Below are 13,054 nucleotides of genomic sequence, written 5' to 3' on the forward strand. Positions count from 1 at the left end.
TGACAATTTAAACATACATAGCATTGTAAATCAATGGAATTGCATTTCGCTCTTTATCAATTCGTATGAAAGGCTTTGCATAATTTTTTAAAAACTAACAAGGAGGTAAGAACGTTAATTAAATTTGTATGTCGTTTATTAAAACATAACATTCCACAGTCTACTGTGATCAACACCAACCCCCCCCCCCCCTGCATTGCCCGTACCCTCACCCACCCCTCCTCATGGAGAAAGATCCCTGACAAATAAGGGGCTCTGTAATACATCCAGACGCCCCTAAAACAAACTAATAGACCTAATCACAGAAGCGACAGCTCAGCTGTTCCCACTCTCAAACAAAGATTGGTTCACTTACTGACCGAATCAACTGCTTATTATCAGTTTCTATTTTATACCATCATCTGCAAAATTATGCTATATGGATGCAATGTTCTTCGATATACCCCTTTTCATTAAAACTTATAATGAACAACAAACTCCAACTACTGTTATAAGCTACTGAGATGATGATATTTGATTGGATGGGAGCAAATTTGTCATAGAATTAAAGCATCTGTAATCGCCAATTACTGTTGTTCGTGAAAGAGGGTCCTGGTCTGTGGGAGGTAGAATAATTTGACATTCAGTTCTGATTGTGAATGACACTTTCTTCTTCTCTTCTAATAGTGTTTTATTTTAGTGGGTAGAGAGTATTCATCTTATTGAGGGTGTATTTTTTTCCTAATTGAAAAAAGGGAAAAATATGATTCAAAATGTGAATGGGCTTCAAACAAACATATTTACATGTATGCACTGGAATATATACCATCAGGATAACATGAACAAGAACTGTTTAATAATTCCAAAATATGATTACTTCTTTTTTTTTCATTCTACTTCTGATGTAGATAATCTTTTGTAGTTGCTATGATTCAATTTCTTATTAAAACTGTACTTTTCCATTTAACAGAAAGCAACTGAGTTGTGAGGAGTTAGAATCCTTATGGTTCTCAATTATTTGTGCTCAATCTATATAGTCACTCAAACATGAAAAGTATTTCCTTTTTCTTTTCTTTGTTTTAAATCAAAGTATATCATCTATTTTTTTTTTTTTGGGGGGGGGGGGGCATCCCTATTCCATCCAGTCTAACTTTCTCATTGATGAATGCAATTGATAGAAGGATGTTCATTCAACCTTTTACTACAGTTTTGATCGAACAAGAGTAATGGGGACAATTGGTTTGATCCACTTTACCAACAATGCCCAGATAACTAAAGCCTAGCACTTCTGCTTTAGTAATTGGAGTTAAATCACAATGAAGGTTCCATTAGAGATGTCATTATAGCTTACGATTATCTTATGTACAAGTATTATGTCCCTCGCATCTTTTGACGCAAACTTATTTACATGCACTCTGATGCTGTATCTACAAAGGGCATTTGTGACCCAGCTCCACAAAACCCACAAAAAGTCGCACTGTGTGATTTTCAATTGGAGCCAATTAAGAGTATTTTGGTCAGAATGTTCAAATTTCAGATTTTGGTGTTTTCTGAAAGAGGATACTCTCCCCTGTTTACTGTAAAAAAAATTGAATGTAAAAATCAAACCTAAAGTGTAATTTTTGTAGTCATGTTTTGTTTTCACGAAAACCAGAATATTCATCTCCCTTTACTCCTATAAATTTAAAACAGGATGAGTTCTCACATTGATTCTTGTTCAAACTGATGGTCAGGATGTACCTAATTAGCGTCTTAACTTTGGGGGCAATCTGAATATCTCTTTTATCGAAATTCTATTGATTTTTAATCTCCCTTTTGTCTACAATACACAATAGTGGAAGAGTAAGTGACCTTCAATAGACTAGTAATTTTTAATCCCCCTTTTCTCAAAAGGAGTGTTCCATGGTAGTGAACATTCTCCTCTTACTTGTGTGGGTTAGGATCAATCATTGTGCATGAGTTATGGCAGATTATGGCAACTCTATATGGTACCCCAGATTCAACGGTGATTCTTTCCACCCCACAGCACTCTTCCAGAATCTCGGGTAAAGGTAAAGGTAGTTATATATCATTATAAAGCTTAGAATTTCCTCTTTCAGAAGGGCTTTTTAACTAAAATTTCATTTCTGGCGACTTTTTGTGGGTTTTGTGGTGCCTGGCAGGTCACATTTGATCTTCTATTTTTTTTTGGGGGGGGGGGGGTGAGGGTGTCATAAAGGGTTAAGTTGTGCCTAATAATGCACTGCAAGAAACCAGTCATCCATTGTGAATTTGCGCTTGATCGCTATTTTGCATTTTGCAATTAATCACTGGATCCCGTAACACAAAGCTTAATAATAGCTAAATAGATTATCCTTGCAAAAGAATCTGAAATAGAATTAGTCTTTAAAAGATAAATGCCAGTTGTGGTAATGATCTTAAAATGAGTTTGAACAGAATAAAATAAAATGGCCACCCAAGTGTTTGTATAAATAAAAAAATATGTGCCAAATGACTCTTGGAAAAAATGTGTAATTGCTGAGAAATTAGCGAAGTAAGCACGGAATTCCATAAAATGTTGGGTATTCCAAGAAATATTAATACACTGTCCCACACATGCCTTTTAATGTCAGTGATCATCACAATTATCTCTTTTTTAGCTAAGATTTCATGATTTCACAAAGATATGTTTATTTCAATGTACCAGATCTAGAGCTTTGATAATATTGTGGCAATTAACCTTGTTTTTAGAGACTTTCTCATGAAATAATTGTTTGCTGCAACTACTTTCTTTTACCTTTAAAAATCAACAAAATAGATTATTCTAGCACAAACATACAAAATAATATACAATAGTCTCATTTCCGTACCACAAGGAAATCAATCCAGTATCTGGTATCCTTGAACATCTGGTGCTTGGTGTGGTAGATAGGCATACAGCATGGATCTATAGGTAAGAGCATGGGCAATGCTCGGAGCTTTAACACCTCCATCACCTGGACTTCTTCTTCCCACTCATCACCGTACTCAGTCTGGAGAGCAAGCTTGATCAGTTGTCTGGTGGATGAAAGGAGAGGTTGATATTCAGATGGGTTGTTAAAAGATTGTCGATCATTAATCTTGGACATTTTTTGTGCGTAATGTTTTTGCTTGAAAAGACTTAGAAATGTTTTGTCAGTCCTGTTGAATATTATCATCATCATCGTAATAATCATAATCATCACAATCATTATCATCATCAATCATCATCACTATCATCATCATCATCATCACTATCATCATCATCATCATCATCATCATCATCATCATCATCATCATCATCATCATCATCATCATCATCATCATCATCATCATCATCATCATCATCATCATCATCATCATCATCATCAGTCATCATCATCATCATCATCCTCATCACCACTGTCATCATCATCATCATCAACCAACACCATCACAACTACCATAATAATCGTAATCATCATAACCATCACAATCATCACATTCATCATCATCACCATCATCATTGACATCATCATCATCTTAATCATCGCCTTCATCATTGTCATCATCATCATCACCATCATCATCATCATCATCATCAACCATCATCATCATCATCATCATCAACCATCATCATCATCATCAGTCATCATCATCATCATCATCCTCATCACCACTGTCATCATCATCATCATCATCATCATCATCATCATCATCATCATCATCATCATCATCATCATCATCATCATCATCATCAGTCATCATCATCATCATCATCCTCATCACCACTGTCATCATCATCATCATCAACCAACACCATCACAACTACCATAATAATCGTAATCATCATAACCATCACAATCATCACATTCATCATCATCACCATCATCATTGACATCATCATCATCTTAATCATCGCCTTCATCATTGTCATCATCATCATCAACCATCATCATCATCATCATCATCAACCATCATCATCATCATCATCATCAACCATCATCATCATCACCATCACCACAACTACCATGATCTTCCTTCCATTCTTCTTCCCCATCCGCATAATCACATAGAGTTGTAAGTCCCTGTTATCAACATCATTATCATCATCCAAATACTATGGCCATCCCTTATCGTAGAGACTGTCTCCTTACTTGTTATCATCATTTAAAAAAAACTACCTTGACATGATTTTTAAACATTTTTATCAAAATGAAATGACTGTCACCAATCCTACAATAATTGTTACCTTAGAATTTCCTAAGAGTTCATGGATCTACATGTATAGGTAAGAATTGATGATGATGACTGTTGATGATGATGATGATGAGGAGGATGAAGTTCATTCTAGAGAACTCACCGTACTGCCTGGACACTTGATTGAGAATTCTCTGCGTCACTATCAAACTCCCTTGCCCCCTCCTCCTCATCAACCATAATCAGTCATCACTACTGCCAACAACATATTTATCATAATCCAAATCAAAACCACTAATCGACTATCCATACCTCAGCATTTCTTCTGAGATAAAGTTCTTCCTCAGGAACTCATAGTACTGCCCGGACACCTGACTGAGGGCGTACAGCCTCACAGGATTCTCAGGGTCACTGTCAAACTTGCGAGCGAAGAAGAGCTGGTTGGCGATATTCGACAAGATCTCGGTGTCCTTTGGCTCAAATATACCTGGTCCCTGGAATGATAAAATTACATCTCCATGAAAACCTTTACAATGATAAGTACTGAAAAAGTCCTTCATTTGTCACTCCGACAGGGTGCTTTATAAGAACTGCCAAAGATCTAGCATGGCTGCCACGCCTATAGAGATCTATATATTTACAGGAAATCGCCAAGAGAGGTTAGTCTGGTGTGCAACCCATTGCACTAAAAAACATTCATTATTTGCATAATATTTACAAACAGCATTCCGATCAATATTATCCAAAATAACTTTAAGGATCGATCAAACAGTATCTGTCCCCTTTTCCCAACCCAATCAGATATTTCAAGAGCACTTTGTTGCTTCCGGGAACACTAAGCAACAATCATATTATACCTCTTTCATACTGACAGCCGAAGTGGAGTTACTCCGGAGTTCAGACGGAGTTACTCCACTTTGGAGGGCAGTATGAAAATTCTAGGATTATTTTGATCCGGATTCAAAGAGGACTACTCAACCCACTTCAAGAAGAGGGTTACAAACGGAGTAAGTCCGCATGAAAAGTACGGTATCACCTATCTCGTGCGTAACTTTATTAATTTTTGCATGGGGGAGATTCTGCTTGGAAACTGCAGAAACCACTGCGGATACACCGATGCGGAGCTTGCCAGTTTGAAAGGGGGTGTAATGTCGGTCCGCAGTATGAGCGTTATCAACTCAATCCGGAGTTACTCCGGAGTAACTCCACTTCGCCTTCAGTATGAAAACACCTTTAGAGACAGATTCACCAATGCTACCAACAAGAAAAGCACCATCACCTTGCTGCACTGAAAATTGCCTTATTTCATTTCATTACGATATGACAAAGGCATTTAAAAAAGTAGGTTTTGTCCAATATTTACTAAGACTTATATTGAAGTGCCGGGTGCCTGACACAGTTTTTAGCCACAAGATTTTTTTTTATTGAAAGGGTACAGAGAACCTCCTAGCAACACATGTCGATGGGAAAATTAGATCAATATAAAGTGCTCCATTACAAAGATAAGAAGCAAAATCAATATACCCCAGAGGTCTACATGTTACCATGGCAACTTTCTCTCCACTTTTTCCTGTCAACCGCAGTGTATCTTATCAATAGTTGGATTGATACCAGATAGTTCACACTCAAAGTTTAAAGCCTTTTTTAAGATTTGGTTAAGGGTCTGTACTGTGAATTATACTTAAGTATCAACTAAAAGTCAATATCATTAAGGTGTTGTTGTCCTTTTTTTCAACCGTTAGCATTCGAAGTAGCAACTTTCCACCCTCTCTCAGTTGTATTTTTATATTTATTTTTAAAAAAGCCCTTTAAAAAAGCCCTTTAAGCACTTACTTTCAAATTTTATAATTCGATATTAAAAAAAAAAGCTACAATGATTTTATCCCGAAATTTTCTGCCAAATTTTCAGTGTTATGCTTGTTTGATTGTTCTCTTTTTATCCAAATCAGATTTTTGTTGGGGTGGACTTGTCCTTTGAAAATAACTGTCTTTGTGGTGAATTCTGAATCAATCAATTATCAATTAGCACTGTCAGTCGCTATGGTTATATGTGTGACCCATATCCAACAATCATGAATAGCAAGAATATCACTTTGAACACTTCATATACACTCTAAATTCCAAGGATTTAAAATAAATCGAGATCGGCTGTGAATAGTGACCAGTCAAATTTTTTAAATCTTAAGGATTAACTTTTAAATCTCAAATTATTTTAATTCAAATCTTTTAGATTTATATATAAATCAACAAGGTTTAAATATAAAACTAATATTTGGCTGGTCACTGGTCACTATTCACAGCCAATCTGGATTTATTTTAAATCCTTGGAATTTAGAGTGTACATAAAAATTGAAAGTTTGGATCTGGCTTAAAAGAATGTCAGAATACAAATAAAAAAGATTGAATGAAACCAATCTTGTCTTCTCAAATTAGGAATCAAGCTATTAATTGCTTTACTTTTGATTTGCTCCCTCACCCCTTTTTCATGAGCATAGTAGTATGATGGTGGTCCCCAAGTCTGTGCATCTAACGAGATGAGTTAAGATTTAACATGAATTCATTTCACAAAACGTTTCAGTTGATAATGTTCCTTACATCATTATGAGTTGGTGTGCCAAATATCTCATAAAAATTTGAATGAAATATATGATTTTCTTGGAAAAACCTCAGGCAGTCATTTCAGATTGAACAAAAAAAATGATGCTCTTTGTCTGCGCACCCGTTCACTTTGCACGCGATTCAGGGATTTTGATGAAAAGAGCTGCATTTTGAGGCCGCCACAAGAAATGCCCAAAATTCATCATTTTCCACCATTTTGAATCAGATTTTTGGATGAATATCTGTCTATGTATTGCATGTGTACAATTTGTGTTCGTTGCGTACATTTTAAAAACTAGAATTGCGCAGATACGCGTGTGCGCAGACTTAGGGGAACTTGCCATATATTATTTATTCTGAAATATATTCTAAAAATAAATCCTGCATACATTAAATGAAAGGGGGTTTCTACTTGTTTTAATGACTTCCCCCATGATAGAAAGAAACAATTTGAGATATCAAGAAATGAAAACACCAAACGTTTGTTTTATCTAAGAGGATGTAGATGTCTATAATCATCATTGATGTAGACTTGGAAACACATAATATCTACAAATTTCAAATTCCTGTATGTCTCGCAATTCAGAGAAGCAGTTGGAGATATGGTGATGAGTTTGGCATATTTCATGAAATGAAAACAACAGTATCCCATATTCCATCTGCTCTTATGTGATTTGGTAAACTGTCCTCAGGGGGGCCTCCCCCCTCTCCACCCCCTTTCCCTCCTTCTCACCTCCCCTCTCTCCCTCCATTCACCTCTCTCCCCCTCCCTTTCCCACCCCTCCCCTCTCTCCCCTTCACTGCCTCACCCTTTCCTCTCTTTCTCCCCCTCTCTCTTTCCTCTATCTCATTTCTGGCTCCCCTTTCTCCTCCTTCTCCCCTCCCTTTCTCTCCCCTCCCTCTCTCCTATCTTTCCCCCTCCCCTTCTCCTTCCCTTGCCCTCATCACCTCCCGCCCCTCTCTCCTATCCCTCCCTCCCCCCTTCTCCTTCCCTCGCCCTTTTCGCCTCCTGCCTCTCTTCCTCTTACCCTCTCTACTCCCTCTCTCCTATCCCTCCCTCCCCCTTCTCCTTCCCCTGCCCTCATCACCTCCCGCCTCTTTCCCTCTTACCCTCCCTACTCCCTCTCCCCTTCTCTTTCGCCTGCCCTCATCACCTCCCGCCTCTTTCCCTCTTACCCTCCCTACTCCCTCTCCCCTTCTCTTTCGCCTGCCCTCATCACCTCCCGCCTCTCTCCCTCTTACCCTCCCTACTCCCTCTCTCATATCCCTCCCTCTCCCCTTCTCCTCCCCCCTGCCCTCATCACCTCCCGCCTCTCTCCCTCCCTGCCCCCTGTATTCTAATCTCCCTATACTACTAAATCTGCAATGGCACATATGTAAGACAATAAGAATAATAAAGAAAATCATTCCAAACAACATTCCATAGACATCTGTACGTGTCAATCTTCAAATTTCAACATGAGCGTCTCGGAGTCTCATAACCTATCTCATCAATCAATCATATTACATACTTCTTACTCAAGAAATAAAAACATATTGTTAAGTTTCAATGCTGGTGCTTTGTAATGAGGCTCAAATTGAGGAATGAATAACCTAGAATATAAATGTTTACAAATCAACTTTACCATTTATATTTATTATCGAATATTTCATAAATAGATCGAGCACTTATTTTAATCTCCCAACTTATTCATTCTTCATTGTTCTAAATTTCAAACTTCTGTCTTCTTTACTGACATGTATAAAAAAAAAGTAATTTAACATACCAAAATCTATTATGAAATATAATTGAAACTTTCACTTTTCATTCAAACTGGTATATTAAACATGGGAGGCATACATCTTAGATTTAGATTTATCACTGATGCACACTTGTGTTTTTACACATTCTGCTTTGTTTATGAATGTTTGATGTATTTTAGTAATCAACTTCATTCAGGCCTTCCCCCCCCCCCAAAAAAAATATATATATATATATATCTATGTTTGGGGACTAAATGCTAAAATGCAGATGACGTATATTTTGAGACTGCAGTCTAAGTTCCTTAATCCATTATTCTTCAAATTTTCGAGCAAATAACTGTGATTACTTTTCAGGATTCTGTGTTTACTATAATCAATTGATTTTATGCTATGTTTGTGTTTTTATCATGGAAAATGAAATTCTTTAATCAACCACCCAATCAATCAATATCAACAGCACATATTGCAAAGAAGTTCAGATATATATATATCTATAGTTTTCTGTTGATGCCCTAAAACAAAACTTGGTTAGCTTCCAGCTATATGTCAAAAAGTCACACCTCACCACCAAAATCATATAAATACAATAAATTATGTTTAATCTTACATAAAACTGCAAGAAAACATTTTAATACCATCAATAGAAAATGAAATGACACTCTTTGTATCAAACCGATACTCAACTTCCAGATGTTGCTGGCATAAAGGCACCTTTGTAGTCTGGAAGCAATACTCTAGATGCAGACAACCTGGAAATATGATCTGATTTTTTACATGAGGCAAGGGAATAGAAATATATCAAACGAGGAAAACAGCTAGCCCCTTAAGTGTGGTGAAGTGGTATGAATTCTGGAGAGCCTTTCATGAAGTCATTCGTCAATGATCTTCACTGACAAAGTTGCTCTGAGCCAATCAGATGAAAGGATTTCAGTAGCTTATATAACAAGTCAAAGAAAAATCACTATTTGTTTCATGAAATGCTCCGATACTGTTCATGACGGAATGTCGAAACAGTAATGGTAGCAGATTGAATGGCCCACCCCATTAGCTTTTATGCTAATAAAACTAACTGCATTAATAAACAGCCTAACTTTATTGTTCAAACATACTAAAAAAATCATAAGATGAAAAAGGTTAAAATGACATAAAGCTTAGCAAATTATCATGGGGGCTGGCTTCTACAATTGATTGCACTGAATACTGCTGTGTATATTCAATCATAAAAAACTCATATCCACAATCGATCACTGATAGCTTTTCACACTGCATTTCCTTCACCTCATACTATCCTTAACCCCACACTATCTTTTTTTTCTTTCTTTTTTTTCAGGGTGTATTTCTTAACCCCATACTACTTGCTTAGCCGGTATCAACGTCTTAACCCCGGATTACCCGCACAGCTCATAAATATTCATGATTTTGCCACACAGCGCAGGTTTAACGTGCAATTTCGACTTCTGTGATTGGCTAATGCTTAGCCCCACTTTTCCTCTGCCCGGTACGGTTTCACACTGCAGTTCTTGGCAGTGCAATTGGTGCTAGCACTACAATAACCCTGCTTTTTAGCAGGGCCAGAGAGTACCATACTATTTACTGTGCTAGCCCACTTTGGTAAAAATAATGTGAAACCGAAGTGGGCTAAGCCTAACCCCAGGAAATTGGTGGGGCTAAGACCCCCCCCCCCCTTAGTCCCATCTATTTCCCGGGGTTAAGGAAAAATTTATATAGTGTGAAAAGCATATGAGCTTAATGTTACAGGGACCTGGATTTATCATAGAGGAATAGATGGGCAGAGGACTTTAGCATCTAGGGATATCTTCCATTACTCTACGTAAAGAGCAATATGGAACCTCTTTTTAATGACATCCCTCCTTCTCAATCCATCCTCACGCAAGCCTGCATGACGTCCCTGGCAAGACAGGAAGTATGAGGGCGGTGTGACTCATGCATCTTCATCAGCTTGGGAAATGGGTACCTAATGGTAGTGAACTTATTCCCCCATCTCACCCTCTCTCTACATTAGACATTTTGAGCTAGCTAGTGGATAGCTTCATATATGCTTGTATTGGGCATGAAGAGAGATAATTGAGTGATCTCCTAGTGATGAGCATGTAATGGTTTCCAGCTTGGAATTGACCCTGACAAAACGTTTGTTGTAAAAATTCCGGAAAAAATCACACAAAAATAATGTTGAATGTTTGAAGATCAAAGATTGAGAATGTCAACAGAAGTTTTGGTCTTTTCCTGCCATTTCTACAATAAGCTATTGGGTGATTTCAAGTTCAGTGTTGACCTTTTGGTGTTGGTGTTAGGTCAATTTTTACACGATTATAACACCAAAAATAACATGAAGATGGTCCCGAAAAGTCACTCACTAGTCGTTGAGATGTCAATCATGTGATCTGGATAAGTTTTACAAAATCTGAATTAGTTTTGGAGCTAGGGGAAGCAATCCAAAATTCAACACTAACACCAACACCAAGGCCAACACCGGACTTGAAATCACCCATTGCCAGGGTGAACTTTCCCTTTGAGTCAGCCACCAGCTAGTTAGTTGCTAGCTAGTTAAGTGACCGCCAGCATGAATAAATTTCTGTAAGGGAATTACAAACGTGACATAAAGTTATCAAGGAGATGTAAATGTCAGTTGTTCAGTACTTACAGAAAATTGTCACCTTGGTCTAAAATCTCTTTGTCTAATCTGCATTTGGTCTTATCTCAGATGGTCCAATTCCATTTGCCTATAACCAGTTTATATACTAACCATTTGGTCTAATTAACACATAGCCCATTTCATTTCATCTCATTTCAATTTAGGTTTTAACAATTCTTGTCTACAACTCACTTGGTCAAGCACCACTTGGTCTATTTTATACAAATAATGAATGTTTATGAGTGCAATGGAGAGAATACTTCATGAGGCGAGAGATAAAATGATCCATTCACCGAATGAAGCATTCTGTCCATTGCACGAATGAAAAGAACATGAGGCGAGAGATAAAATGATCCATTCACTGAATGAAGCATTCTGTCCATTGCACGAATGAAAAGAACATTCATTATTTGGTTTAAATTACACCTAAAAATAGATTATTTTTCATATGAAATTTGTGAATTTCAATGCAAAATATGCTCATGCAGTGCGAGCTCGTTCTGTTGATTATCGCGTACATACAACATGCACGCTGCAAACACGAGTGGTGCCTACAGCTGGGTGCGCGAGTGCAATGGACAAAATCGTATGGATCCAAAATTGCACTATGAATGGATCTAAAATTGATGACGTCATTGTAAAATGGGCTGAATGATCGATATCGACCAACCAATCAAATGACAAGGATCTATCTAGGTGTCATATAGAATTGAATGACACTGTTATGAGACAAATTTTTATTTTTGTCTATTGTATTTGTGTGTACTACATGGTGCCAAATGGAGACTTAAGGATTACACTGGAAGATCTAGGATGTCTCCAGGAAAGACAAGGTCTGCAAGGCCTAACTTTCTTTCCCTCTCACCTTCACACTACACTATCTTCCAAAAGGACATCACCCCACATTGTACTTTGGAGATCCCACTCTCGCGTCCATCCAAGCGGTGCAAAGATTCAAGTGCATTTCAAAGAATTCAACTTTCTGTGCGACACCCATCGTCTCTTCTTGACAACGCATCTGCAAACAGATATACTGTCTAGGGATTGGCATCAAGATTCACGCTCAAGAAGTTTGGATTGCGAGTCAAGTGGACATACTTCTACTATCTCAGATATGCGCTATCCTAATAAAGCATCCCGTCGCTTGTTTTTCAAAAAGCATATTTATGGCAGGAAGGTCTGTCATGTTTTAATTCAATCCTATATTCGGTCTTTCTCCTGAAATCTCAGTTTTCACTTCAGGGGGGGCAGGCAATCAGTGCTTAACAAATTTCCATGTGATTTGATTGTTTCACTCAGGAACCAGGAACTCAGGATCTATATACAATTTTCCAATGTTGATGCATCTCATTTCTTTAATCATTCACTTTCAAACTATCGACAAAAAAGAAGAGCTCTGAATATCTTTTTCTCTGAACAGGAATTACATCAACAAAAAAATTCTGCTTATTCAACACTATATAGTGCCCAGTTCAAGATAATAATGAATGCCTTTATCTTGTAATTTTTGTTAAATTTTAATGTCACAAGCGTGGAATTATTTTCACAATGTGATGATTGTGTCCAAATGGTTGAATGTCATAGAAAATACATTGAAGATGTTAACTTAAATTCAAATCAACATGTTAACATATCACTGGGTGAAATGGAAAAAGAATGTATATCCCGCAGAAATCTGACACTTTGTGACAAAATGTCATTTTTCTGACATTTTCATTAAAAAGAAACATATACTGTAGAACATAATTGTATAGTCTGAAAATTTGTAAGGTTAAAAAGTTAGTCAAAGATGTCTTAATAATGCAGAAAAAAATGTCAAAATCAGAACAAAGTGATGAATTTACAGTTTTTGTCTGAAAATGAAAACAATCTGACCCTTAAATTGTTGATATGAAGTGGAAAGAG

General features: G+C 37.1%; 1 protein-coding gene across 1 annotated transcript in view; it reads right to left on the reverse strand.

Moving 5' to 3' along the window:
- The window catches only part of LOC129272716 (uncharacterized), a 41,705-nt gene that overhangs the window by 13,399 nt on the left and 15,252 nt on the right, over positions 1 to 13,054 (reverse strand). Inside the window, exons 5-6 of the mRNA XM_064107235.1 lie at positions 4,468 to 4,649; positions 2,829 to 3,015 (exon numbers count right to left, since the gene is read on the reverse strand). Of these exons, the coding sequence (XP_063963305.1) occupies positions 2,829 to 3,015; positions 4,468 to 4,649 (369 nt within the window). The remainder of the gene's footprint in view (positions 1 to 2,828; positions 3,016 to 4,467; positions 4,650 to 13,054) is intronic.

The sequence above is a fragment of the Lytechinus pictus genome, chromosome 12 (genome assembly GCF_037042905.1).
Source record: "Lytechinus pictus isolate F3 Inbred chromosome 12, Lp3.0, whole genome shotgun sequence".
Classification (NCBI taxonomy): Eukaryota; Metazoa; Echinodermata; class Echinoidea; order Temnopleuroida; family Toxopneustidae; genus Lytechinus; species Lytechinus pictus.